This window comes from Mustela nigripes, chromosome 3, assembly GCF_022355385.1.
Source record: "Mustela nigripes isolate SB6536 chromosome 3, MUSNIG.SB6536, whole genome shotgun sequence".
NCBI classification, from domain to species: Eukaryota; Metazoa; Chordata; class Mammalia; order Carnivora; family Mustelidae; genus Mustela; species Mustela nigripes.
This window is the reverse complement of record NC_081559.1, coordinates 28,863,477-28,889,269: the sequence shown is the minus strand read 5'-3', so window position 1 is coordinate 28,889,269 and position 25,793 is coordinate 28,863,477. Positions and strand designations below refer to the sequence as shown.

The 25,793-nt window shown below is 58.5% G+C and overlaps 1 protein-coding gene across 11 annotated transcripts in view; it reads right to left on the bottom strand.

Annotated features, from left to right (window-relative positions):
- The window catches only part of SPEG (striated muscle enriched protein kinase), a 55,894-nt gene extending 30,522 nt beyond the window's left edge, over positions 1–25,372 (bottom strand). For 4 of the 11 annotated variants that reach the window (XR_009403042.1, XM_059393541.1, XM_059393549.1 and 1 more), the window contains exons 1-6: positions 24,994–25,372; positions 15,537–15,626; positions 15,117–15,453; positions 10,990–12,293; positions 9,069–9,212; positions 8,554–8,736 (exon numbers count right to left, since the gene is read on the bottom strand). Coding sequence is in view for 7 of the 11 variants with exons in the window: in XM_059393541.1 (XP_059249524.1) it covers positions 8,554–8,736; positions 9,069–9,212; positions 10,990–12,293; positions 15,117–15,453; positions 15,537–15,626; positions 24,994–25,372 (2,437 nt within the window). In the remaining 4 variants the exon portion in view is untranslated. Of the gene's footprint in view, positions 1–286; positions 435–8,553; positions 8,737–9,068; positions 9,213–10,989; positions 12,294–15,116; positions 15,454–15,536; positions 15,627–16,208; positions 16,244–17,146; positions 17,190–18,231; positions 18,323–19,091; positions 19,166–24,993 lie in introns of those variants that run through there. The other 7 variants (XM_059393542.1, XM_059393543.1, XM_059393544.1 and 4 more) reach the window with 7 other exon arrangements.
- Between the last annotated feature and the right edge of the window lie 421 nt (positions 25,373–25,793).

Below are 25,793 nucleotides of genomic sequence, written 5' to 3'. Positions count from 1 at the left end.
CCAAAACTCTCAGGGGATGGAAAAGCGGTTTGAGTCATCCACAGAGAAGGGCAACTCAGACTGGGGAAGGGGAGGGGGGCACCAGGGTTTGCTTTGGGGGAGGGGTGTCCCCAGGGCCCTGATGCCCTCCCCTGCAACTGGCCAGGGGCCCAGCCTCACTGAGCTGGCTCTTGTCCGACTACCAAATACAGACATGAATCCGCCACAGCCCCCTGGCCCCTCCTCCTGGTTCCCCCACCCCAAGCCCCTGTGGCCCGGCCCCCCACAGGGCTGCACCCCAACTCACCCAAGACTCTGAGCACAGACCCCAGGCTGTGCCTGTCCTGAAGGCTCTGCCCTGGCACCGGGCCCTCCTGCCGCCTGCCCACTGCCCACCCCAGCCGGCTCCCCAGGGAGCAGAAGCCCAGCCCGCCCAGCCCCACTCGGCCGACTCCCACTGCTGACCTGCTGAGGCTCCACACGGAGGGCCTGGGGGAGGGGAGGGGGGAGGGGGGGGCCGGCCAGGCAGGGCCAGGCTGGGTGGCAGGCAGGCAGCTGGCCGGGAAGGTGGTGCCTGCTGAGACCACAAGCAGTCCAAGGGAGGCCGAGGCCGTAGTGGAGGGGGAGGAGAGGGGAGGGGCAGAAGGCTTGGCCTGGCTGTATTTAGCCACCCTGCTCTGCTCGCTCCCCAGCAGCAGGATCTGCTTCTTCTCTCCTTACAGCTTCTGGACCCTGACAAGAGCAAAGCCCCTCACTGGTGTCTCCACTTGAAGTGCCAGGCCTCAGCCCCAGGGGAGACAGGGGTGAGGTGCGCAGCAGCACATGGATGCCTGCCCCGAGCCGCCCCCTCCAAAGCACCCACCGAGGGAGGCAATGAGGACAGATGGCCCGGAGGACGCCCCTGCTCAGACCAAACCACCAAGAGCCCCATGTGGGAATGTGCTGATCAGCCTCAAATACTGGGGCCAGGCCATACCCTCTTCTGTGGTGCTGACAATCACAGAACTGTCAGGACCTCCGGCCTCCTTCCCGGAAATACCCCCTCCACCTGAGAGCGCCCCAAATCCCACATCTGCCTCCCCACTACTACCACGGGCAGGTTTGGCCCAGCACCACCCGGGGGCACTGGTCCTGCACCCACCTCTCCTCCTACCAGCTTGGACAGGGGCACTGTTGGCAATAGTGCCTCACCCTGTTGGCCGACCCCCAGGGCCAAGGGTCATGAGGCAAGGGCTGCTTCTAGTAATGCCGCACAATGAGCAGCCATCTGGACTGGGACTGCGGAAGGGGCTTGTACATGAATAGCAGAACAGCAGAGCTGCTGAAGAGAGGTCACATGGCCTTTTCTCCCTCACTCCTTTAAAAGATCTATTCATCTATTATTTGAGAGAGAGAAAACACGCAATCGCATGCATGATGGCGAGGGGCAAATGGAGAGGGAGAGAGAGAATCCCAAGCAGACTCCCCACCGGCAACCCACTGTGGGGCTCAACCCCATGACCCTGCAGCCCGAACTAAAATCAAGAGCTGAACGCCCAACCGACTGAGCTACTCAGACACTCCCCCTCCTATCACCCTCCACTCCCCGTGACCCAGTGCCACATTCCCAATCTATGACCTGTGTTTCCCAGCCAGAGAAGAAGGAGGGGGGGACTGGGAGAGGATGGGGCCACCATTCAGGTTGGCTGTCTTGACGTGGAGGTGGGAAGGCAAGTCAGAATGGCATTTGGTGAACATCTGCCAGGAGTTGGGCCACCAGCTGATGCTGAGATGCCAGGCGTGGCCCCTGGAGGTGGGAGCCCCCTCCCTGTCATGGAGCCTGTGACCTCCAGGGTCACCTCTAGACTGGATGGCGCTGTAGGCACTCACAGGCCCAGGGAGGGACCTCAGAGATTTGAGCAGATTGGCAACGCTTGCAGGGAGCCTTGGAGACCCCTGGTGGTGGTTGGGGGAACTGCATGCTGCGAGAATCCACCTGCATCAGGGTCCTCAGGCCTCCTCAGAGATGGAGGATCTCTTGTCTCCAGCTCCCAAAACCTCTGGGGTTCTACGCCAGCTTCTGGTGCCACCCACTTTTTACCGGCCCCACCACCAAAACCATCTTTGCAGCCAGTCCCTGTACCTCAGTCCTGCTCCACCCACAAGCCGGGCTCTCACTGTAGGAAATACCATTACACTGGCCAGGAAGTAGGGAGCAGGTGTCCCAAACCTAACAGGCACATAGGCCCACCATGTGAGTGCTGCCCCTACGTACCCCATCACCCTCAAGACACGCTGACTCTGTGCATGTGTGTGGCCTTTCAACAGTGCTCCCAGTTTGGTCTCACTTGATGAAAATACAGGTGTGAGGGAGCCCTCAAGTGTGTGTGTGGGGGGGGGGTCTCTTCCCACCTAGACCAGTACATTGGTCCCAACATGCCTTGAGACATTCTAAGGGTAAACAGAGTCACAGCCACCTACAATGAAAGGCTTTCTATACCCGGGCTTCTCAGCCACCCATATCGGGACTGCCTGGGAGCCTGTTTAAACCATAAATTCCTGGGCCTTACTTACCCTGACCTGAAGAATGAGAGTTCCTAAAACAGAGGTCAGAAAACTACATTTTTAGAAAGCACTCCAGGTTGGGCACCTGGGTAGCTCAGTGGGTTAAGTGTCTGCCTTCGGCTCCGGTTATGATCGGGGGTCCTGGGATTGAGTTCCGCATCAGGCCCCAGGCTCAGTGGGAACCTGCTTCTCCCTGCCCCTCTGCATCTTTGCTCCTGTGCACTTGCGCGCGCTCACTCTCTCTCTCAAATAAATAAAATCTTTTTAAACAGCACTCCAGGTACAAGTACTCCAGTACAAGTACATGTACTCTTATGTACGTGAAAGTTTAGGGACCCCTGTGATCCAAGGACTCTAGTACAAGTACATGTACTCTTATGTACATGAAAGTTTAGGGACCCCTGTGATCCTCATGGGAGGAAGATGACCCTAAGAGGCAAGTTCCATCTTATCTGGCCACTAAACTTGGGGGGCAGGGTTCAGAACCTCAGAGGTCTGGCTCCACAGCCCAGGCACTTCCCAGCAACATCTGGCCTCCCATCTTGAGCAAGGTCCCTGACTCTCTAGCAGAGGTTCTCAAAGCTCACGGTGCCTCAGGATTGGGCTTAAATCCTGGACTGCTGTGCCCCGCCCCCAGAGTTTCTGATGCATCGAGTACATTAGTGTGCATCCCTAACATATTCCCATAGTGATGCGGACGCTGCTGGTCTGGGGACCACACTCGGAAGACTGCGCTCTGGGGACTTCTCAGCTAACCCAAGCTCCCCCACTCTTCAGCAGGTCTTCAGCAGTACCCTCCACAGATGCCTGTCTGGCCAAGCCTCTCCATGTCACTCTGGCTGTTCCCGGGGCTGGGAAAGCCACCTAGATCTCCACCCCCCCACCCCCACCCCACTATCTCACACACAATCCTGCAGTCCACATGGTCCTAGGCCCCCGGGTGTGGCTGCAGAGGTTAAGAAGGGGCCAAAGCATGGTCCTGATCTCAGGAGCCTGTGGCTGGCAGGACGACGATCCCCTCCATACACAATCAGAACAGTGAGCAGGAATAATGAGGCAAGAGAAGGGCAGACGAGGGCCACAGAGTGCAGAGAGCAGATTCCTCTGGGCTCAGGGAAGACAGGGTCACTGAGGGAAAGGGTGGTACAGGAATTAAGAGTTTGGCTGAAGCAGGAGAAAAAGAGAAAAAGTCTTTCCGGAGGAGGAAGCTGCGGGAGCAAATATTCAGAGACAGCAAGAACATGCAGACGAGGGGCACCTGGGTGGCTCAGTGGGTTAAAGCCTCTGCCTTGGGTTCAGGTCATGATCCCAGGGTCCTGGGATCAAGCCCAGCATCCGGCTCTCTGCTCAGCAGGGAACCTGCTTCCTCCTCTCTCTCTGCCTGCCACTCTGCCTACTTGTGATCCCTGTCTGTCAAATAAATAAATAAAATCTTAAAAAAAAAAAAAAAAAAAAAGAACATGCAGACGATCGTAGCTCAACCTGCTGGCCCCCAAACTGAGTAAAGCTGACAGAGTTAGAGCAGGGGCTCCCACGTCCCAGGTCTTCAGGTCCAGACGGGGTCTAGAGCGGGGCCTTCACTCTGAAGGCCAAGGAGAACTCCTCGAGGCTTCGGAGGGACGGGGTGACACGCAGAGTCAGCAAGCCCTCATCCGGGGCCCGGCCATTCCCGACCCGCATTCCACAGGCACTGTCTCCAGAGCGGGTTCCTCTAAACGTCCGCTGTGCTCGCCCCACTGTGCAAGTCAGCGAGCCTGAGGGCAGAGGGAGATGCAAGTAGGCCTGCAGCGGGTATCGCCCCTTCCAGAGGAGAAGAGGTTTCTGTTTTGGTTTCAATGGATGAAGAAGCCAAGAGAACTTGCCACAGCTGGTCTGACCTAGCCACAGCAACCGTTAACTCCCCACGCGTGATTACAAGGAGATGCTCTGTGCTGGACAAAGCACTGGCGCCCAAAGTGGACTAGGTGTCCATTCTTCTGTGGGGCTGAGTGTGACAACACCCACGTGAGGGAGCAGCCTTGGGAGACACCCCCTGGGGCCAACTTGCTTCTGGAAGCCAGGAGTAGGAAGGAAGGGTTGAGTCTGGTCAAGGGGCCTACACTGTTCTTTCAGATGATGACCAAACCCCTTCAAGGATAGGCAACGGGGTCATGTGGCATTCCGAGGTCCCCTCCGTTGGCAGCTCTTGCTTTCACAGGGAGAGGCTGTGACTGTGGCAGCCACAGCCAGGAGAAGGGGCACGGGCAGATGCTGGTGCCTTTCCCTTTATACTCCTGAGCCCCTATAACCAAAGTCTGTCCTGTTATGATGGTGTCATTCCTATGGGAGGGCCGGAAGGAGCTCTGAAAAGCCAAATCCTCTGGCCCAAAAGTCCTTGGCTACCCCTCATCCCCACAGGGCCTCATAAATCTCACCCAGTAAGTTAAGCCCAGGGGACATACAGACCCTCACCTCACAGGTGAGAAAACTATGGCCAGCTAAGGAAAGAGGAAGAGGCCAAGGTCTCAGCCAGAAAATGCTAGAACCTTAGGTTCAAATATATAAGATCTATGCTTGAGGGAGGACCGAAGGCAAAAGGATGGAGCCCCCATATCCGTCTTCCTCCTGACCAGCACCCAAAGGGCCTCCTGTCAGACCCAAGTTGGAGATGAGCCAAACGTGATCCCACATGCACGCAGGGAGACAAAGCAGGATCGTCGCCACCGTGGAGATGAGGAGCGCAGGGAGGAAGGACAGAAAAGCCCACATGAGACCCACCCAACGAGGGCATCTGCCTCCCTCCCCTCACCCTGCTCCCCAACCAGCGGGAGCTCATGAGCACAAATTCTTTCTTAACGCTGAAGAGTGGAGGCTTGGGAGACCCAAGGACAGGGCTTCGAATCACCGTCAGCCCCCAACTGGCCCTCTGTTCCTAGAGCTGAGCACCCAACAGCATAGGCCCTAGGCCCCTGAGACTACTTACACGCATCTTCATTAAAACATAAAGAAAAGAAAAATCCAGTGCCCGTGATCAAACTAGCCACAGTTCAGGAGCTCAAGAGCCACACGTGGCTAGTGGCTACCATACTGGATTAGGTGCATCTGGAACATTTCCCTCAAGGCAAAAAGTTCTACTGATCAGCATTTCTCTAACGCACTTTGCTGGGGGGCTTTCCAAGTCTCAGCTCGCTCGTGTGTAATGTGGGCATAACAACAGAACCCGGGCAAGAGGAAATGTGGTAAGGCAAGCGCCACAGGGCTGGGTACGCAGGGAGCGCTCAGGAAATGCCCGTCTATGTCCTCCTCTTCAGCCACCACCTGAGCGCATTTCCAGCACCGCCAATCACCTGCTGCGTACGACGTTCCTAGGCCGGTTATAGCTGCTCGGTAAAGGTGGCGGGCCTTGGGCTAGCTCTATGTCACTTCATTCTCCATGTTTATGTCTTCCTATCTGTAAAATGGGTGTATCACCACCTATCATCTCCTTCTCCAAGCTGGCAGCCAGGCCGTATCAGTAAATGTCGTGTGACAGACGTGGGTAGTTAAGAATGCTCAGCTTCAGGTAAGCATACCTCTCACTCTCCCCAGCCACCCGCCCCAACACACATACCCCCTTTGGGAGAACAACTGTGGCTGCAGCAGAAGTCCTCAGTGGGCTGGCTGGGGCAGGCTAGAAGGGGCCCCATTGCCCTCCAATGCCTGAGCAACTACGCTGTCTAGTTACCCATGGTTCCCAACCAGGAATTGAACTCTGGGAGCTCTCCAAAGCACACTCTTTGGGGGTGGACACCCTAACAGGGCACTGTGCAGCCAGGCCTGGTTGCCAGGGCCACAGGGTGGGTGGGGGGTTAAGGAACAAGAAAGGGAGGTGGTTCCAGAAGACCTCTTCCTATCAGACACTACACACTCCCTCCCTCGTCTGACTCCCCCGCCTTCCTGCCTGCCCCCCACTACCCCGCCCCTGCAGTCACAGGGCCACACTGCCTGACTCCCCTTCTTATTCCCACCCCTCACTCCGCACACAGTGCAGGCCTGAGACCCCCGCCCTGGCCAAAAGTCTGTGCCACCCCCTGGTTCCGCCCACTCTGCTGCTCTCCAGGTCCACTGGCCCTTGTCCAACTGCGCCCGACCAAACAGTGCCTTGTAGGGGAAGAAAGTCTGCTTCCGCCAAGAGAGCCCTGGGGCGGAGTCAGCATGACTTATGGGGGCTGCTCTCTGGGGGCAAAGCCCAGTGCCACAGACTAATGCGATGAAGCCTGTCTGGCTCCTCAGGGTGGGCGGGGTTGCGGGGAGACACAGACATGCCACAGTGGGCTGAGGACCCAAAGGCTGGGAAATATGGAAAAGCTGGGGCCGCGGGCCTGGCAAAAGCAGGGGAGGAATCCCTAAGACAGTCTGAAGAATGGGCAGAAAAGGAAAAGGCAGATTTCTGGAGTCTCGTGGAAACCTGGACACAACAGCCCCTGTTAATAACGCTAACAGCTAACATTTGCCTACTGCTTCACATAAAACCTGCTCACCCGTTTGCTTTTGTTCGTGAGGCGGTAGAATCACACAAAGGAGGAAACTGAAGAGCAGGGAGGTTGAGTACGACAAACACAGAGCTCCCAGTCAAGTCCGGACAGCTGCCTTGCCCCAAGCCTTCTTCCCAACCTTAAAAGGCTCCCAATGGCCACAGGCCGGTATCGGGACACCCCCCCCCCATCCTCCTTGCCAGATCTCAGCCCAAGCCAGATATTGACCAGAGTCCTGGAGCTAGCCCCAGGCCCCCTGAGGAGAGCTGGGAGCTGAGTCACAGGCCAGATCCCAGAGGTGACAGAAGGACGGAAGCAACGCGTGGAGGGCCAGCATGAATCAGCGCGGTGGGAGGGGCGAGGAAAAGGAGAATGTCTGAAACACCGGCTCCTGGGAGGGGTATGGGAGCCAAGGAAGGCTTGCTATTCTGCAGAGCCAGATGGGCGCAAACAAAAGAATCAAATGCAGGACGGGGCTTAGGGTAGATAGCACCCAAATCACCCTTATGGCAAAGGTCCAAAAATCCTGGGCCCACAGCAAGACAGGCTCAGCAACCGGTCTTCTTTCGTGTCCAGTGAAAGGGACAGAGCAGCATGTGCCGTTGGGCGTGCTGTCCCACGCCCAGAGCCTCCTGCTGCCTCTCTACACCCCAATGGCCTTCAGGGCCCCTGTGCCTCTCAACCCAGCACCCCATAAATCTGACCCATGGCTTGATGCTCCTCTGCCCTGCACTGTCCTCCAACCAGGTCCTCTGATCTAACTTGATGACCCATTGCTAATATCCTGGAGGGTTGAGTCTGTGTCTTTTCCTTCTGGACAGCCCCCCCAACCCAGCCTCACCTCCCTGCCCCCACTGCCCAGGGTCAGCACACCGTCAGACCCAGCAACCTGAATGGGCAGAACTAGCCATGCCCACTGACACCCATCCAGCCCTACCCTAAACCTGAAAGAAACTGGGCTTACACCCAAAGGAAGCAGTCCAACACCAAGTGAGGGCTTTCGTAAAAATAGAAAGCAAGGCGGCCTCAGCCACAACCATCTCCAGCGAGGTGCTCTCAGCTTCCCTGTCTTGTAAGGCTTTGGGTTCAACAGAAGGACCAAGGGCATGGGGAAGGGTTGTGGCACTTAAAAGCATCCTTTTTGCTTGGCGGGGAGGGGGTACTGTTCTAGAGGAAATGACCTCAGAAGGCTCCTGATGGCTTTTAAGCCCTTTGAGCTGGGAGAGTCTTTTTCTCAGAGACTCAAGGATAATTTGCTTTCCCCATAGGACCATTTTTAGGGAAATGCCAAGGGAGGATGGCATTTAGAGGATATGTGAAGACAAATTTCAGCGACTTCATGAATTGGCCAGCCTTGTGTGTGCCTTTGGGAATCTGGCCCGGGCTCCAAGGCCAGGCCACTTAGAATGCTTCCAGCAGAGCAGCCCACATGTGAGAACAGATGATGCCCCCTGGCCCAGAGCCTGAGCTCTAAGTTTGGGAGAGGGAAGGGTCGGGGTTCATCCCACCCAGGGCCCCGGGCTCACAGGCTCCCTACCAGGTCTCACGGCCAGCACGGCGGCACAGCTGGCCTGCCCCAGCTCGTTGGTGGCGGTGGCTGTGTAACTCCCGGCATCAGTGGCCCGGGCCTCCCTGAGCAGCAAGGTGTGCCGCTCGCCCTCTGCCCGGATGAGAAGGCGGCCATCACTGCGCAGCGCGGACCCATCCTTCTGCCAGGACACTGTGGGGAAGGAGCGGGATGACTGGTGGCCATGGTCCACAGTAGTCCACTGGGGGCAAATCTCTCCTCCCCCTCCACAGAGCCCAAACCACTCCACTCCCCACCCTAGGGAATCCTGAGGGGTCCCCCATCTCATTCACAGAAGCCCAGGTCTGCCCTCCCCTCTCCCGGGGGATTCTGGGAAAGCTCTCCTAACAGACACACACACACACACACACACACAGCCCCATGGAGCAAATGTCCCTCCTCCCCTACCCTCTCCTCCAAGGACTGAGCGGGAGACTTCCCACTCACTGTCTCAACCTCAGCCTGGGCCCAGCCCCAGAGCTCACCTTGGGGCAGGGGATTGGCAGTGATGATACACTTGAGCAGCACGTCTGACCCTGGGGCCGCCACCACATTCTGCAGGGGGATCTCAAACACGGGGGCCTCGAGGGGCTCTTCCCCAGCAGACACATATGAGTCATCCGAAGACTCTGCCAGAGACATGGGTAACAGGGTCAGGGGACAAGGTCCCTGTGGGGATGACTCAGGGAGAGAGGGGATAATGGTATCCTCGGATCTTAGAAAGCCAAACCCGGAGAGAAGGGCTTCTAGAAGGTGGGGGCTGGGGGATCAAGGGGTCTCTCTCCTGAATGTCCTGAGACAGGGAAGAAAAGACAGAAGCAGTGGGAGGGGGGTGGTTCTCAAACAGGCAGCCAGGACTCCACGTTAGTTTGGCTTCCCAACCTCAGCCATGGTCACTGAGGTTTGTGGTGGAAGGCCCAGACTGTGTCATGCCTGTCTTTATACAAATCAGTCACTGCGTAGATCAGGCCCTGTTTTATGGAAGTGCTCTTAGAACAGCACAAGGTGTTACCAGATTCCAAAGAGACAGTACAAGCTAACAGTGACCGAAGCCTTAAGCGGTTAACACCGCTGTCACAGGGCAAACATCAGGTAAGTTGTCATATTAGTGATGCCACTGGATTCAAAAGAGGGAGCAGCAGGTGTGTCCGGGAGCCGTCTGAGAGCCTCATGAATGGGCTTTGATTCCATCCGTGCACCAAGCAGTAACACTGCGCCCACGGCATGCTAAGCTTGTCTGAGTACCAGGGAGACAGCCAGACATAAGAAGCGTTTACAGGAAGCTCGTGCAAACAAAGGTATCCTGAAGCTCCACTGTAGTGGACCCCTCTGGGCGCTTTCCACCCCTGACGTTCTCTAAACCAGACGAGGTACAGTCTGGTAGATGGCCAGAAGAGCAGTGAGAATCCCAACTAAGCTGTTTTCCAGCTCCGTAACCTTGGACAAATTAGATAACATCTCTGCGCCTCTCTTTTGTTATCTGGAAGATGGACCCAACCTCTTGCAGAGCAGGCAAACAGGTTAAAATAGAACCCCGAAGCCCGGTTCATGCAGTGCCTGTGTTGTGGGGTAAAATAATGTGGCTACTAGGATGATGGACATGTACCTAATTATCTCTAAAAACGTTGAGATGATACTCCACGAAAAAGACAGAAATAGAATAACTCCTTCCACGAAAAATATAATGACGAAAAACCCAGGGTGGTAAGCGCAATGAGAGACCCTGACCAGGTGTCCTGGGTGCAGTGAGCAGAGGCCTCTGCCTCCATCCAGGAGCAGATCCTGAGCTGGAGTTCAGGGTAAGCAGTTAGGTACAGGGGAGCATTCTTGCTGTTGGCCACTGTCCCCAGGAAGACTAAGACACGACACACAGGCTGGCATGTGCCTACAGTCAGCACAGCCATACAAGGACTCAAGGATGGGGGAGAGGCTAGCTTGAAAGACTGGGTCCAACAGTCATGGCCATGGATGGGTCAGGGGACAGTACTGGGCTGAGTTGGCTGGACCAGAGCTCGCCTCTCCCGGGGACCTGACCTCAATTACTTACTGAGATGGATTTCCGTCTCTTCCCACACAGAGGAGTGGGATTCCTTAGGTTTCCACCGCCTCCCACCTGGGTTAGATCCTTGCTCCTGCAGCCCCATGGACCCAGGGCACATATGCAAGCATCTGGGACCTTTCTATGGTCAGGTCTCAGCTCCACTCAGCCTCCACCAAAACACACTTGCATACTGCCTCACCAGCCAGCAGGTTCTAGCACAAGGACCTTCACAATCCGTCACTCAAACTGAAACCTGGGTCTGTAGCTTCCCGGTAAAACCGCACCCTCACAACTGCCCAGCAGCTCTCCCAAAACGCCCTCCCACCTGGCTCTCCGCACCTTCTCGGCCCTCGCCGAGGCCTTACCCAGCTCAGGCGAGGTGGGCCGGGCCCGACGACCTCTGCCCTGGCCGCGGGGACCTCGGCGATCCCAGGCCCCCCAAGGACCATCCTCCTCAGGCCCTCTGCGCAGCCTCTTCTCAGCCTCAGGCCCCGCCCTGTTCTTCTCCAAGGTCTGAGGCACAGCAGCGCCCTCCTGGCCCGGCACAGCCCAGGGCAGGAAGCGCACCGCTTGCGCTGGGGGCTCACGCTTCCGACCCGGGGGTGCTCTCGTCCTGGCCTCAGGGGGATCGGTGGTGGCAGGGGGCGGCACGGGGCTCCGGCACTCTTGGATGGCTCTGCCCCGGGTCAGCGGGAACTGGTCCCGGCGCCTAACCTCCTGCTGCGGGCCTTCCCCCAGCTCCGTCCTGCCCGCCGGCCCGCGGCTCCTGGGCCGCCCCTGCTCGTCCCCGGATTTCCCGGCGACGCTCGGAGGAGGCGGTTGGGGAGCGGCAGCGGGGCTCTCGGCCCGAGGGGTCTTGGGGGTGGAAGGCCGGGAGAAAAGTGGGAGCTCGCCAGGCTCTCGAGGGGACGGGGCGCGCTGCAGCGTGGCGCGCAGGGACTCGTGCGAGCGCACCAGTTCCTCCCTCGACGTGGAGCGACGGATGCGGCCCAGCTCCTGGGCGAAGCGCAGCTCAAGGTCGGAGGCCGGGCTGCGCTGCCGTGTGCGCTCGTCCAGCGAGGCCGCCTTCTGCTGGAACAGGCGGCGCCTCTCGGCCACGCTGCCCGTGGCCCGCAGCTCCTCCTGGGAGGTCCCAGGTGTGCCCCAGGGCGCTCCGCCCTCGGATTTGGGCTGCTCCAGCGAGCGGGCCTTGCGCAGGGGCACCCATGGCCGCAGGGGCGCGGGCGGCGAGTCGCTGCGCTCCAGGCTGCGCCGTCGCTCCTCGAAGAACTGCAGCTTGTCCAGGATGCGGGAGCCGGCGCGCACCAGCCTGGGCGAGCGGCCCAGTGCCGAGAGGCGGCCCGAGGCCTCACTCAGTGGCGTCTGGGGCCGGGACTCCGCGGTGCCCGCCAGCGAGGGCCCTGATGACTTGGACTTTTTCCCTCGCTTGTCTTCGGCGGTGGTGTCCTCGGGCGGCACCGGCTCCTGCGTGCGCCGGTGGGGTGATGTGGGGGTGGCCGGGGGCTGGGCGCTGGGTCCGGGCGGAGGCCGCTTACCCACCCGTGGGGACGGTGGGGGCAGCAGTGCGGATTTGGAGGGAGGCGGTAGGGTGGGGCGACGGGGGGCTTCACTGGCCGGCTGAGGCTGAAGATCAGGCTCCTCCCTGTGCAAGCCGCTCTGAGGGACACTGCTGCAGAACCAAGACGAAGAGGGGTAGAAGATTTAGGGCTCGCCCCTCCCAGACCTTCAGCTCATGATAGGATTTGGACGGTGGGGCATGCTGGGAAGGCTTGGGGGTGACAGGGGTCAGACCGGCTCCCCCTCCCCACCCACCAGAGTAAGGAACAGCCAGAGCAGGTGCTGGGGAGAGGCTGGCAGCCCTGGCACCAGAAGACTGGGCTGGAAGCTGGGCCCAAGTACAGACTCAGCCCCCAGGGCTCTGGCCAGCCCCCTCCCCCCAGCCCGGGAAGCTGGGAAACAGCAGAAAGACAACAGCGAGGTGAGAGAGAAAAGAATGAGCTTAGGACCCAAACGGGGGGGAAGGGGGGGGGGGGGGTAGATGGGGAGGGGCCCTCTCGGGAATGCAGCCTCCCCCTCATTCCTGCCCCCAGCTGGCCCCCACAGCCCTGCCCAGCCTCAGCAGGACACACCCCTAGAAGAACAGGCAGTCCCTTCTGGGAGCCACACCCTATCTCTGGGACTACCTAGCCCCTCACCAGCGCTCCACACAGCAGGTGGCAGCTGAGGTCCCTGGGGTGGGAGTAGAAGAACCAGGTTCCCCTTCCCTTTGATCAATCTGCCTCCATTTACAGGCCTTTGACTCGGTCCTGCTTCTGGGAAAATTAACTTGAGTCCTTTGAAACCACCCTACCATCTCTGCCTGACTCGCCGCCCACCCCCCCAGCTCAGAAGCTCCCCCAAAGGGGTATGCTCAGAAATAACTCAGCTCAGAAATAACTACTGCGTGGGCCTGAAGAAGGGGTGTGGGAGAAGAGGAAGAGGGAAGAAACTGGTCAGCTCAGAGTACCCCTCTCCCCCCACAGAGCTTTCCTGCCCAAGAGCTGGGCCTCAGTTTTCCCCTCTGGACTCTTGAGGGACACATCAAGCAGAAAGATGAGCCAGGAAAGGAATCTGAGATATTAACATCATACCTGACACATTAGGAAGAGCTTAATGAATCAGGAAATGGCTCACTGAATCCTTACTGGGGGCCAGGCGTGTACTAAAGGCTTAAAATGCATTCCCTCCCGGTATCCTCCCAACAGTTCTCTGAGCTAGGAGCGCTCTCCACTTACAGATGAAGAAACTGAGGCTCAAGACGTAAAGTGCCTCACCAAGGTGATCCAGCTAGGAAATGGCTGGTGCCAGGATCAACACCCAGGCAGTCTGACTCCTGAGCCCTTTTTCCTTCCAAGTGTCTAGGATTCTGAGGTCACGGAAGGCACGAGAAATAGGGTACTGGCCACAGCAGAAGTTCTAGGGGTGCCTGAGTGGAAGGCCATTTCAGATTACATGCATACACCCAGCCCCTGCAGGCCCCACCGCTGACTGGGGGGAGAGAGGTGAGGGGTAGAGTGGCAATCTACAGTGCCCTGAGGGAACAGAACCTCAACCAGCCACCTGAGGGGAGGCAGAGTCTACTCTGGGGTAAGGACAGCAGAGTCCCCGAGGAATGGCCTCTGGGAACTGGATGAGGCTCCTAGAGAAATCCGAGGGAAATTGGGGACAGCAGCGGAGGCCTCTTGCCAGCAGTTCCGAGCCCTGGGCCAGCCTCTGTACCACAGACATCACTAAGGAAATGGGTTCCTCAGAAGTTGCCATAGCAACTCCAGGCTCAGGCTGAGGCCTGGCAAAGGAAAACAGGGAAGGAAAAGGCCAGTCCAGGGCTCAGCAGCGCCTGGTTCCTGCAAACCAGATAAAGCCAGGGAGCCTCCCCTGCCCCAGACCTCTCCCTTGCCTACCACTAGCCATTGCAACCACCTCCAAAACAGCCTCCCTGCCCTGCCCCCCAAGGCTCCTTCCTTATCCTCCATGATGAGGAGATGGTCCCTCCCCCGCGCACCCATACCCACCACAGGTTAGGTCCCTCTCAGCTCCCCAAATGTCCCCCAATACCTCCATCATCAGCCACTCCCCTCTTCTACTATAGCACTCCCTCCTGTATCTGCCAGCCCCCAAATCTCCAAAAATGGCGACGACAACTCACTCCAACACCTCCGGCTCAGGGCTCCTTGCCACCCCCTGCCAGGACAATCTTCACCACCCCCAACCCCGCCCCTGCACAGGCATTTCCCACCAGGCCCTCACATGCTCCCTGCCTGCATCACTCCCAGCCCGCTGCCTCCACCTCAGCCCCCTGACTCCAGCCCTCTCTGCCCGCCCCTGCCTCCCACACAGCCGACTGGATCCTGCTTGCCCAGGCCCCTGGCCCCAGCTACTCCCTGACCACCTCACTCTCTTCTCTCTCCCGGCCGCGCTCTTGCTCCCTTGCTCTCCTGCTCTCTCGGGAGCTGCCTTGCAGAAAGGTTCCGTTCCTCCCAGAAAAAGGCCCACATGGGAACAGGAATGTGCAGAGAGAAGAAAAGGCAGCAGCTGCTGAGACAGCAGGCACGGAGGGGGCCCTAGTGGTGGTGGTGGGGGGGGGGGAATCCTGGGGACAACTGGAGCCTGAATGGGCGAGGTAGGAGAGGGCCCCTGGGAAAGTGGAGATCTTGGAGGGGATTTGGAAGGGACAGAAGGGTCCACGAGACCATGGTGATGGCACAGGGAGCCAGGACAGGTGGGAGCAGGAGGCTGTGGGTGGTGACGGCACAGGAGGAGGGAGGCTGCGGTGTGGGAGGACAGAGTAGGTAGCCGGGGCCGAGGTGGCAGCAGGGGCGGTGAAGTGCACAGAGGGACAGAGGGACGGAGGGTGCAGGGGAGAGAGGTGTGGAGGCCGACAGAGCGGTGAGGGGCAGTGCGGGATGGCGCGGTGAGGTGGAAGAGCGCGGGCCCGGGGAAGGCCGTTACTTACACGTGAACGGAGAGCGCCCGTCCTCTGTACAGACTGAATGCGCTGCCATACAGGTCACTGGCCACCGAAAGGCTATCCTCTGACCCCCAGCTTGCGCCCACCAGATTAGCTCGAGACGCCCGCACCAGCGGCTCCACCCCCAGGTGCCGTGGCCCGGCCCCGGTTGCCTGTGCTTGCCTTGGGCTGCCCGGGGGGCGGCGGGTGCCACCCCTGCTGCCCGCTTCCTGCTCCAAGACCGTCTGCCCGCTGCCCCACCAGCTCACTTGCTCCTCTGAGGTGCCTGTCACGGAGGTCGGGGGTGTGTCCAGGGAGGTGCCCACCAGGGTGTCGGAGCCCCCTAGAGAGAGGAGCAGGGTGAAGCCCAGGCACCTCCCCGGGGAAGCCCGCCTGCCTGCTTTTAGAGCAGCCCAGAGAGCTCACCTGTGGGGGTGCTGAAGTCCCCGTCATCCCGAAGCTCCAGGCGCTGGGTCCCCTGCACATCGCTGATGTCATCCTCGCCCGTCTCGGAGTCTGGAGAAGAAGGGGTCTGTGTGGGCAGGGCCCTCCTCCCTCCGACTCCAACTCTTCCTGTGTCTCCTCCTGCCTCCCCTGCAGCAGGCTCCATCTTACCACCACCAGCGGGGGCTGCCACACTTCTCTTCCCCTTCTTTTACCCACCTAATCCCCCGGCCCAGCTGGGGTTACTCAGGCCAGTCCAGTGGCTTCACCTAGGGGTCCCTGGCGACTCACCCCTGCCTCCTTGGCCCTGAAAACCACCTGCCACCGCCCCTCCCAGCCACTTACTAGATTACCAGAGTCTCAGCCCTCCCCATCCTCGCCCATCAGTGATAGTGTAGGTTCCTGTACAGCCCCCAAATAACAAGATCCTAGGTTCCAAGGCTCTAAATTTTGGGTTCCGGTACCCCAGGAACAAAAAGGAGTCACCTCAGAGTCGTACGGTCAGGGCACTGGGCCAACTGCAGGGCCGGCCTGTCCTCCACCCCGAACCAGCAGGAATGCATCAGGGCGCAGCTGAGGCAGGGTGAGGAGAGGCCGGGGTCGGGCAGGGAGGTGGGGGGGAGTGGAGGGCTAGGGCCAGAGTCAGTTTCCTACCGTAACTTTGCTTTCTGCAGGAGCGGAAAACTTCGCTTCCATAGGAGCAGCAGGAGAGAGACATGGACAGACTGTTATCAGAGCGTTTGTGGGGCAGGGCATGGTGGGTAGACAGGACAAAGGAGGGATGAGGGTACCCAGTGTCCAGAAATGCCCTGTGGGGATGGGGCAGGGGAAGGGAGACACCTGGAATGGGCAGAGCATCTCCAGTCCTGACAGCCTGCAGGCTCCCACTGTGCCCAGCTGGGGAGCACACATGCTTTGGCTGGTAATTCCAACTACCCTAGCCATTCTATACCCTTGGCACTCTCACTGCTGCCCCTGGCCACGTGCGCACACTTACATACACACACACGCACACACACACACACGCACATCTACTTGTGGTCAGGCCTCGCAGACCCAGGCCACCCATTAGGGGTCAGGCCCACCCTCTCTTAAAATATTTGCATTGTGCTTTGACCCTTCTTAGCAAACCAAACCCCCAAACTGCCTCATGATGGGACTGGTACTCTCTGCCTAATCCTTTTCTTCTACTGCCGAATGGGCCTCAAAAGTGCCCAGTGATTAGGCTACGCAAAGTTTCCTTGGCCTATTTCCTAGCAGGTTCTGTGCCTCAGTTTCTCTATGAGTGCCATGACAAGCAGGAGCCATGTGCTGGGTTCCAAAGCATGGCAGTGAGCTCATCTCCACTTGGTCGCACAGATGGAGCACCCTGAGTCAAGACCCATGGTGGGGTGTGCTAGTGACACCCCCCTCGACCCCCTCCCCCCACAGCTACAGGGTACAAGGCACCCCCTTGAGTGAGTATGGATGTGTACTGGGGGAGCCCACATCTCATAGGCTGTCTTTAGGGCCTGGGCATGAAGCATGAAGAGACATGCACCAAGGAGAAGGAGTGGGCATGGGCTAGAGCAGGTAGCCTGTGGTCCACGCACCATGGGTGAGTCGGCCAAAGGCCCGGCGGGAGTGGCCGGTTTTCTGAAAGAGAAAAGCCAGAATGAGTTGTTGGGAGGAAGGCTCACTCCTGCTGTCCCTTACCTCCCATCCAAACTCTGTATTAAACAGAAATTCATTCCAGGGGCTTGGAGAGGAGGAGGAAGGTAACGCACAGAGGTAATGCACAGCTTTCCCTGCAAGGAATGTCTCCACTCTTCCCTGCCTTTCAACCCTTCTAGCAGGAGCTCCAGGCTACCCAGCTTGGCTCTGGGGAGGAGCAGAGAAGAAAGAAGAGAGGACAGCAAAGCTTCGGTCAAATGCTGGGAGTCCAAACAGAGGCTCACAGGACTGGGGACCTGAGGGACACCCCAGAGTAGAAGCTAGGAGACAAGATAGCAGGCTGACTGCCGTGAAGGAAGAGATGGGGGTGGGGGGGGTGGGGTGTTTGGATGACTGGGAGATGGAGGGATGAGGACACAGATTCCTGCTGGGGGAGGGGCGGATGGGGAGGACAGATACCTGAAATAGGTGTCAACCGGGCAGGGAGGGTGATGGGGGACCAGAAGGCAAGGTCCAACAAGGGCCAGAGCCTCACGAATGCAGAAAGGAGGCCTGGGTACGCGGAGAACAGGGCAGGGCTCCAGGAATTTATTGAGCTCAATCCCTGTGCGTGGCTTCCAGGAGCTCGGGAAGATGGAAGGCTCCAGACTGGGGGGCTGGGGAAAGCCGGGGCGGGGGGCCGTTGGATGGAAGAGAGGGGAGACCAGGTGGCAAAGAAGCCAGTGGACAACCCACGCCGAAGCTGCGGCCGGGGCCTCCCCGAGGGGTCGCGGGGAATTGCGGACGACGGGGCCTGGTTGCTGGGGGTGGTCTGCCCTTCGGTGCGGGGAGGGGCCGCCGCCCTCGGCACACTGGCCCGGGAGCCCCCCAGAGCGTGCCCGGCGGCTGCCCCTCCGCCGCTGGGTGGGGCGGGCTCGGCCCCGGCGCCCCCTCCCCCGGGGCCCGGCCGCGGTGACCCGCCCTCCCTTGGGGCGCCCAGCCCTTCCCGCCCCCTCCCGGCGCCGCCCGCCCCCGGAGCCCTCACCTGGAAACGCTTCTTCACCCACAGCTTCTTCATGGCGGGGGAGGGGGCCGCGCCGGCGGCCGGGCGAGGAGGGGACGGGCGGGGGCGGGGCGGAGTCGGAGGCGGGGCCGGGGGCGAGCTGGGGAGCGGGCTGGAGCTGGCGCGGGTGGCGGAAGGAGCCGCGGGGCCGCGGGAGCCCGGGCGGGGGGAAGACGGCGGCGGCGGCGGCGGCGGCGGCGGCGGCGCCTAGAGCCCGCCCCTCCCCCGCCGGCCTGCACCCCACCTGGCGCCCCTTCCCTGGCCTGTTCCCCTGCGACCCCCGAGGCGGTGCTCACCTGCCTCCGGGTACCCCCACCCCGCACCTGCCTCCTGGGCCCTGGGCACATGGGGAAACTGAGGCACAGAAGGGGGTGCAGCGGTCCCTATGAGAGTTCGGGCCACCCTCTCATTGGCAGCCTGACGCGGCCTTCACGCCACCCCCACTCGCTCCCCGCGGGGCCGCTCTGGAAGGTCAGCCGCATCTCGACTTGCTCACTCCACAAACATGCGCACACTACCCTGTGCCAGTCAGTACCGAACTCGTGGCGGCCGGAACACGCCGCAGGGCCACAGCACCGGGTGGGGGCGCCTAGGTCACAAACGAGACAAGGGCCCAGGTGGGAGGGAGCTCCGTGCTGAAAGCAACTAAGACTATGAAAACCCCCAGGCTCCTCAGGAGAGCCAGAGAGGGGCCTGGAGTTTCCAGATGGTAGGTTCTCTGTCCTTGCCCCCTGCCACACACACACGCACGCACGCGCGCGCACACCAGCTAAGGTGCCCAGAGATTCTCCTACTAGCCACAAATATGACCCACCTTCTCACTCATGGGTGTGTATACTCACCAAACTCTATTTGTCCTCCTCCCCTTCGGCACCGCACCACTGTGCACATTTTGCAACCCGAAACTCAATTCTCTCCTCCCCCCAACAATCATTATAACTAAGTTTCTTAAGCATTAACTGAGTGCCAGGCACTTTAAAAATGTTCCCCCAGGGGTGCCTGGGTGGTTCAGTTGGCTGGGCGGCTGCCTTCTGCTCAGGTCATGATCTCAGGGTCCTGGGATTGAGCCAGGCATCAGGCTCTCTGCACGGAGGGGAGCCTGCTTCCCCTCCCCCTCTGACTGCCTCTTTGCCTGCCTGTGTGCTCTGTCAAATAAATAAGTTTTTAAAAAAATGTTCCCTCATTCACAACAACCTCTTATGAACACTGAACTGCCTCCATTTAACTGACAAGTGACTAAGGCTCAGAGACAGCCTATCACTTAGCCAAAGCCACACAGGTTCTGTGTCTCCAACTGTCCTCTCCATCCAGGTCCTCATCCCAGCATACACAAGCAGTGCCACTCACTGTTAGCAGATTTTACTTGGCTTCTGAAGTTATGTGAGTTTACGGACCACCCCCTTTTTAAGTTTAAAGGCATATCTTATACATTCTGGGTGCATTCAGGTGGTCCTGTTTCCCAGACCCCCAAAAGCAGATGCCACACGTACAGACACATGACTCGGGACAAGCACTGAGAGCGGACATGTGTGTGTCCATGTCGGTCCCAGCCAGAGGACTCTGGACACCCTCAGGCGCTCTCCCTGCCCACCCCCCAATACACCCACTCACAGATGGGGGAGCTGAGTGAGGAGAGGGGGTAACTTGAGCCCCTGTTCCCCAGGAGAATCCGAGGGGCTGGCACATTCCATAGCAAAAATAACCAATGGGCAGCGGGCGTGAGTGACGGGACAGCTGGGCCGAGGACAGGCCTGTGGGATTCTGTGTTCCTGCTCTGGGTCTGCACCGCTCACCCCCACTGGGCTGGCCTGGGGCATGCTTGCAGGGTGGGCCACCCCCAGCTGGCCCTAGATTGCCATCTTTTCCCCTCCGTGGCTGGACAGCTGTTCCCCTCTGCTATTTCCCCAAACCCAGACTCCCAATTTCTGCACCACCAGCCTTTACCCTTCCAGAAAAAACCTATCTCATCATGCCAGGCCTGATCTCTCACACAGACCTTCCTCTGAGTCAGGTGAACCCACTCCCTTTCTCTCTGCATCCTTTCTTTCTTGCCTGGAAAGTCCAATTTCTCCCTTCCCCCTTTTTGCTTATCTTGCTCTGCGTTTCTGACACACAGTAACATTTTTACTTACTTATCATGTTTATTCCATGTTGTCTATCTCCTCTCACTAGGATGTGATCTCTAGGAGGACAGGAACTCGAGGGATCCCCCTGCCCCATGGAGCCCCAGCACCTAGAGCAGTGACAGGCCCACAGTAGGCACTAGATAAAGGAGGAGGGAGTGGCAGAGCTGTGGGCGGCGGGGATAAGGATAGTAAATCTTCCTGGAACAGCTCATTCATCCAGCCATCCTCCCTCCTCCGTCCTGACCCAGAGCCTTTCCTAAGAAATAGCTGGAGAAGTGGCCATCTCGAGTGCCACTCAGGATCTTCCTGGGAGAGCCTGCCCTGGCTTCAGAAAAGTTCTCCTGCGTGGGCTTTGGCTACTTGGGGGCTTCTCTGCTCCTGTGCGCTGCTCCCACTCTGGCTCCTCCTCCCCTCCCTGCCGGGGACTGGACCTGAATGGATGGCACTCTCCCTACCCGCCCCAATTCCATACTCACTTTCCTCCTGGCTTTTCATCCAGAGGTACCAAGGTCTGGTGGAAAAAAGTAACTGCAGAATATCCGTCAGCACAGGCTCTGGTGCATACCCCCACCTTTTCCTTGCCCTCTCTCCCTGTCTTCAACCTTTCCTCTCCTCTTCATGGCCTCAAGTCCCCAGCATGGGTCATGCCTACCTGTTGATCTTTGGCCCTTCCCATTGAAACCAGAGTCTTCCAGAAGACTATGAAATATCCAGCTAATGAGGCAAGCACTGTCAGCTCGACCCTTCTCTCAGCTGTGCCCTCTCCTCTTTACCGCCTGTCCTTTAAACCACCCCCTAGCCACACATGTCCCAAGTGTTAAGAGTGACACTTGTTCTGGTCACTTGATTTGCCTGCAGCGTCTCAGCCCGCATAGGTGCATATTCTGAAGGAGATGAATGCCTGCCTACCTTGGAGACAGGGCCAGGAGATGGCTTCGGGGATAGGGTTGGGAGAAGGATGGTTCATGATGAAAAATCCTTGCCTTAGTCTTCCCATTCTTCTCTTTCTGAGGACAGGCAACGTGGACCTGAACCCCTATAGTTCTGGCTCTGTCACCCCATTAGCCATGCGACCTCGGGTAAATTCCCTCTTGGGACTCCCATTTTCTCCTATGCATAACCATCACTACAGTAATCTGGGTTTAGAAGATTAAATAATGAAATGAGATGGGGTGCTGTACCCACATTAAGGATTCTCCAAGTAGCCTTCCCATCTGCTGTCTTTACTATTCTTTTTTTTTTTTTTAAAGATTTTATTTATTTATTTGACAGACAGAGATCACAAGCAGGCAGAGAGAGAGGAGGAAGCAGGCTCCCTGCTGAGCAGAGAGCCCGATGCGGGCCTCGATCCCAGGACCCTGAGATCATGACCTGAGCCGAAGGCAGCGGCTTAACCCACTGAGCCACCCAGGCGCCCCTGTCTTCACTATTCTTATGCTTTCCTCATTTCTACACCCTAAATCCCACCCTCCTGTGTCCCATCCTCCAGATTCTCCAGCCGGCAGCCCACCTGTCTTCTCGAGGCCCCGCCCTCCTCAAGCCAGGTTGATATCCCTCCATCCTTGAGCGAACATCTCAGGCTTCAGGAGTGCCAGGAACCTTAGCATCACCGAGCCAGACAGCAATCCCAAGCCAGGAAACTGCCTCCTTCTGCAGCCAGGGCCTGGCTGGGTTTCCTCGAGATCCCTGAAGTTCTCCTGCTGTGGATCCCAACTGAGAAAGTGTTCCATGAGTAAGTCTGAGCAATGCTGAGCTGCCTGTCCAGCTGCCCCTGACCAAGACCCGGAACTGGGCAGGTACTGGTTGAGGGGGAGGGATCACCTCACCAAAGCAAAGCCCTGCCCTCCCCAAAATATGTGGGAGAGTCGTAGTAGTTAAATGCATAGTTCTTTGCGGTAGGACAGACCTCCTTCCATCCCCACTCAGCCACCTTCTCTCTGTACCACAAGAATTGCCATTTAATCCTCTCTACCAGCTTCCCCAGGGGTGCTGTGGGACTTAAATGATATATCAGAAGATAGGATGGTATGTCACCTGCCACACAGTAGCGTGTAGTTATATTCATAAGCTAAGAATTATTACCAATTAGTAATAATTCTAAGACTGGTCTTGGGGCAAAGATTTCGCCATTTGAGAAAAAGTTCTCAAATGTGACTTGCTGTAGCGCAATCCTCTTGCTGTATTAACATGACTGTCAAAAGGCCCCAGATCCAGTCCTCATGACACCCAGGGTCCTTTCCTCTGCCCACGCCTCTCAAACATGCTATTCCTGCAAAGTAGCCTGGAGACTGCCTTTGTGGCCTCTGTCTGGATAGGCATTCAGCCCTGCCAACCATGTTACCCAGCTTATAGAGGGATGTAGAAAACACATCTTGCAGGGAAACACAGCCATGCTCGGGGGGAGGGGGTCCAGCCTCCTATCACGCTCCTTACTTTGGGGGACCCCTAGCAGGTTAGGGGGCTCTCCTCCCAAAAAGAAGGCCTGGGCTACTGGCCATACAATGGACAGCTCCCCTCCTTTTCTTTTTTCTCTCTCGTCCCTCCAGAATCCCTTGAGTAGGGTGAAAACCAGAAGGAATGGGTTCTTAATTCTGGGGTGGCCATAACTAGCAATATGTCTTCTGGCAGATCTTCCTCCGTTCTGGACCACAGTGTCCTCACCTGTGAAAGGATGCATTTGGAGCTGCGGTTCTCTGTGGTCATTTCAAGTTGAGACAAACATGGCTCTCCTCAGGGCTTCCTTATCCTTCCCTAATAGCTCTCTCTACGGGTCCCCTGGGTAGCTCAGTTGGGTCAGGGATCAGTGGGCTAAGCAGTTAAGTGTCTGCCTTCAGCTCAGCTCGAGATCCTGGGATCAAGGCCTGCACTGGGCTCCCTGATCAGCGGGGAGCCTACTTGTCCCTCTACCCCTCCCCCCGCTGTTCGTACTCGCTCTCAAATAAATAAAATCTTAAAAAAATAGATAAATGAAATTTTTAAAAAATAAAATGAAATCTCTCTCCCCTAGACTGTATTCTCACCAATCTATCATATCCTTTGATTTGATTAATATTCTGTTTTCATTTCCCTTTGGCCGGAGAGGACAAGAGCTAAGATCCCCAAGGAGTCTGATCCTTCCTCAGCTCACAGCCCTTCGAGGATGGGTCCCTTCCCTGACTCCAGGCTGGGATGGCCTGTACCTGGCCAAGTACAAAGCCGATCAAGAAAAGCCAACCTTGACTCTCTCTGCCCCGTGGGCAGTGTCGGGTGAGGGAGAGAGCAGAGGTGCTGACACACAGAGGCTGAGCCCCTGCCGCATCTCCTGACATTCTGCTTCTCCACCCCTCCTTTCCCCTCCTTTCCCCTCCAGCTACGGAGGTCTATCCCCCTTGTGCCTTCTCCTCGGCCTCCAGGGATGTACCCCCACCAACGCCACCCAGCTGGAGTGAGAACTCTCTCTTGAAAACGCCTGGGACACACTCAGTGATCCCCAAGCTCTTTGCCAGCCATAGCCTACTCCCCCAGAATTCTGCTTCTCAACACTCAGTCAGTCCAAGGCTCTGTCTGAGGCCTGCGGAACAACTGGCTGGCTTAGGGGCTGAGAAAATTAAAAAGGAAATGCAGATACTGACCCCAGGAGAATCTGCCCCGGGGGCCTGAGCCCCAGCCCCAGCAGGACCCTCAGTACCAGGCCCAGTCTTGGTCCCCTCTCTTCTGCCTCAGATCTTCACCCATGAGCCTGGCACTGTATCCCGACATGGAGAGGGTCCCAAGCACCAGCCTGAGCATCCCCCTTTCCTGCCCTCTGAATCTCAGGCAGACATGGCCCATTGGTTTTCATACCATACTCCACAAACCCTTGTCCCTCAACTGCGTGTACCACCAGGCCTTTCCACAGCCTGCACAGGTACACACACACACACTCATGCACACACACTCATGTACACACACATGTGCACACATGCACACAGCCCCCCCCATGCACACACACACACAGGCTTCTTATGGATTCTCAAGCCCTCAAGCATGTGGGTTCTCATACACACTGGGGAGCCCCCAGGCCTAGGTCCTCCTCCTGGTGCTCTGTACCCTCTTCATATTCGTCTACCCACTGGCTTCTTCCAACTAGCCTGGCGCGGATCACACCCACACGCCCCAGTGGAGCTCAGACCCACCCCTCAACATCGCAGTGGGACCCGGGGAGCTTGCCCCTCTTTCAGACCTGTGCAGACCCATGAGGTATCTCAATTCTAGGTTACCCGAGCTGATAAAGACAATTTTCTCCAGTAGATTTTCTCTCCCGACAGGGAAATGAGGAGGCCTTTCACTTTGAAATTCCAGAGAGGCCTTAGTGGGGGCTCAGGTATTTGCTTACCAAATGCTGACCCTTGACCTCTGACCTTCCTGTGAGGAGTCTCTCTACTTTGACACCCCTCCCTACCCCCCCAAAACACACACTTTCCTCTTGATTGGCACTTCTGGGTCTGCGGGGCCAGAAGCCAGAGCTCCTGGGAAGAGAGCTGGATGAACCGGCAACCTCCCCACGTGGCTCCTGCAGCCCTGGTCCCGGCTCTGAGCACCCCAGCCCACCAGACTCACCGCCCTCCCCTCCCCTCCCCTCCCCCCACCTCCCCATTACCTCCGACCTCCAGCACCGTGAGAACAGCCTCACAGGAGGCCTGGCCCCGCTCATTCTGGGCCTTGCAGCTGTACACTCCGGCATCCCGCGCCCCGCAGCTCCGCAGCCACAGGCAGCTGGGCTCAGGGGTCGGCAGGGGCAGGGGCTGCCCGTCCCGGAACCAGCTGAGGCTGGGCTGGGGCGTCCCGCTCACCGCCACCCGCAGCCGCACGTCGCTGCCCGCCAACACCGCCGCGTCCTTCAGGGGCCGCAGGAAGGCGGGAGCCCCGGCCACCGCCCCTCCGCCGGCCCCCACCTTGGCTCGCTTGGGGGGCACCCCGGGGCTGGGGGGTGCCCTCGTGCCCGCGTCCCCGCCTCGCGTGCCCCGGGCATTCTGCATGGCCTCTGCGAGCTGGGCTGGAGGGGGTGGGTCTCTGGAACCTGACGGCCACGGGGGCACCCGCGGTGGGAATGGTGCCCTGGGAGATGAGTCCTGGGGGGCCGGCGCCCTGCCTTCCTGCTGCCCGCCCGCCTTCGGCCTGTGTTACCCAGAAGGTCACCAGGGCGGCGGTTGCGCCTCGGGGGCTATTTTTAGGCCCCCCGGCTCGGGTTGCGAGTGAGCAGTGGAGGGAGGGGGCAGCAGAGGAGGGGACTTGGACTCCTCGGCTCCTTCCCACTCTCCAGGAGCCCCTATCTCCAAGCCCCTGCTCCAACGGGGTCCCTGAGCACTTAGTCCAGGTCCCATCCCCTAGGGTGACCTGGCCTCCAGCCCACTCAGGAGTCTGGAGTCGGGTTACCCCTGGGCTTTATCCCATGGCCCT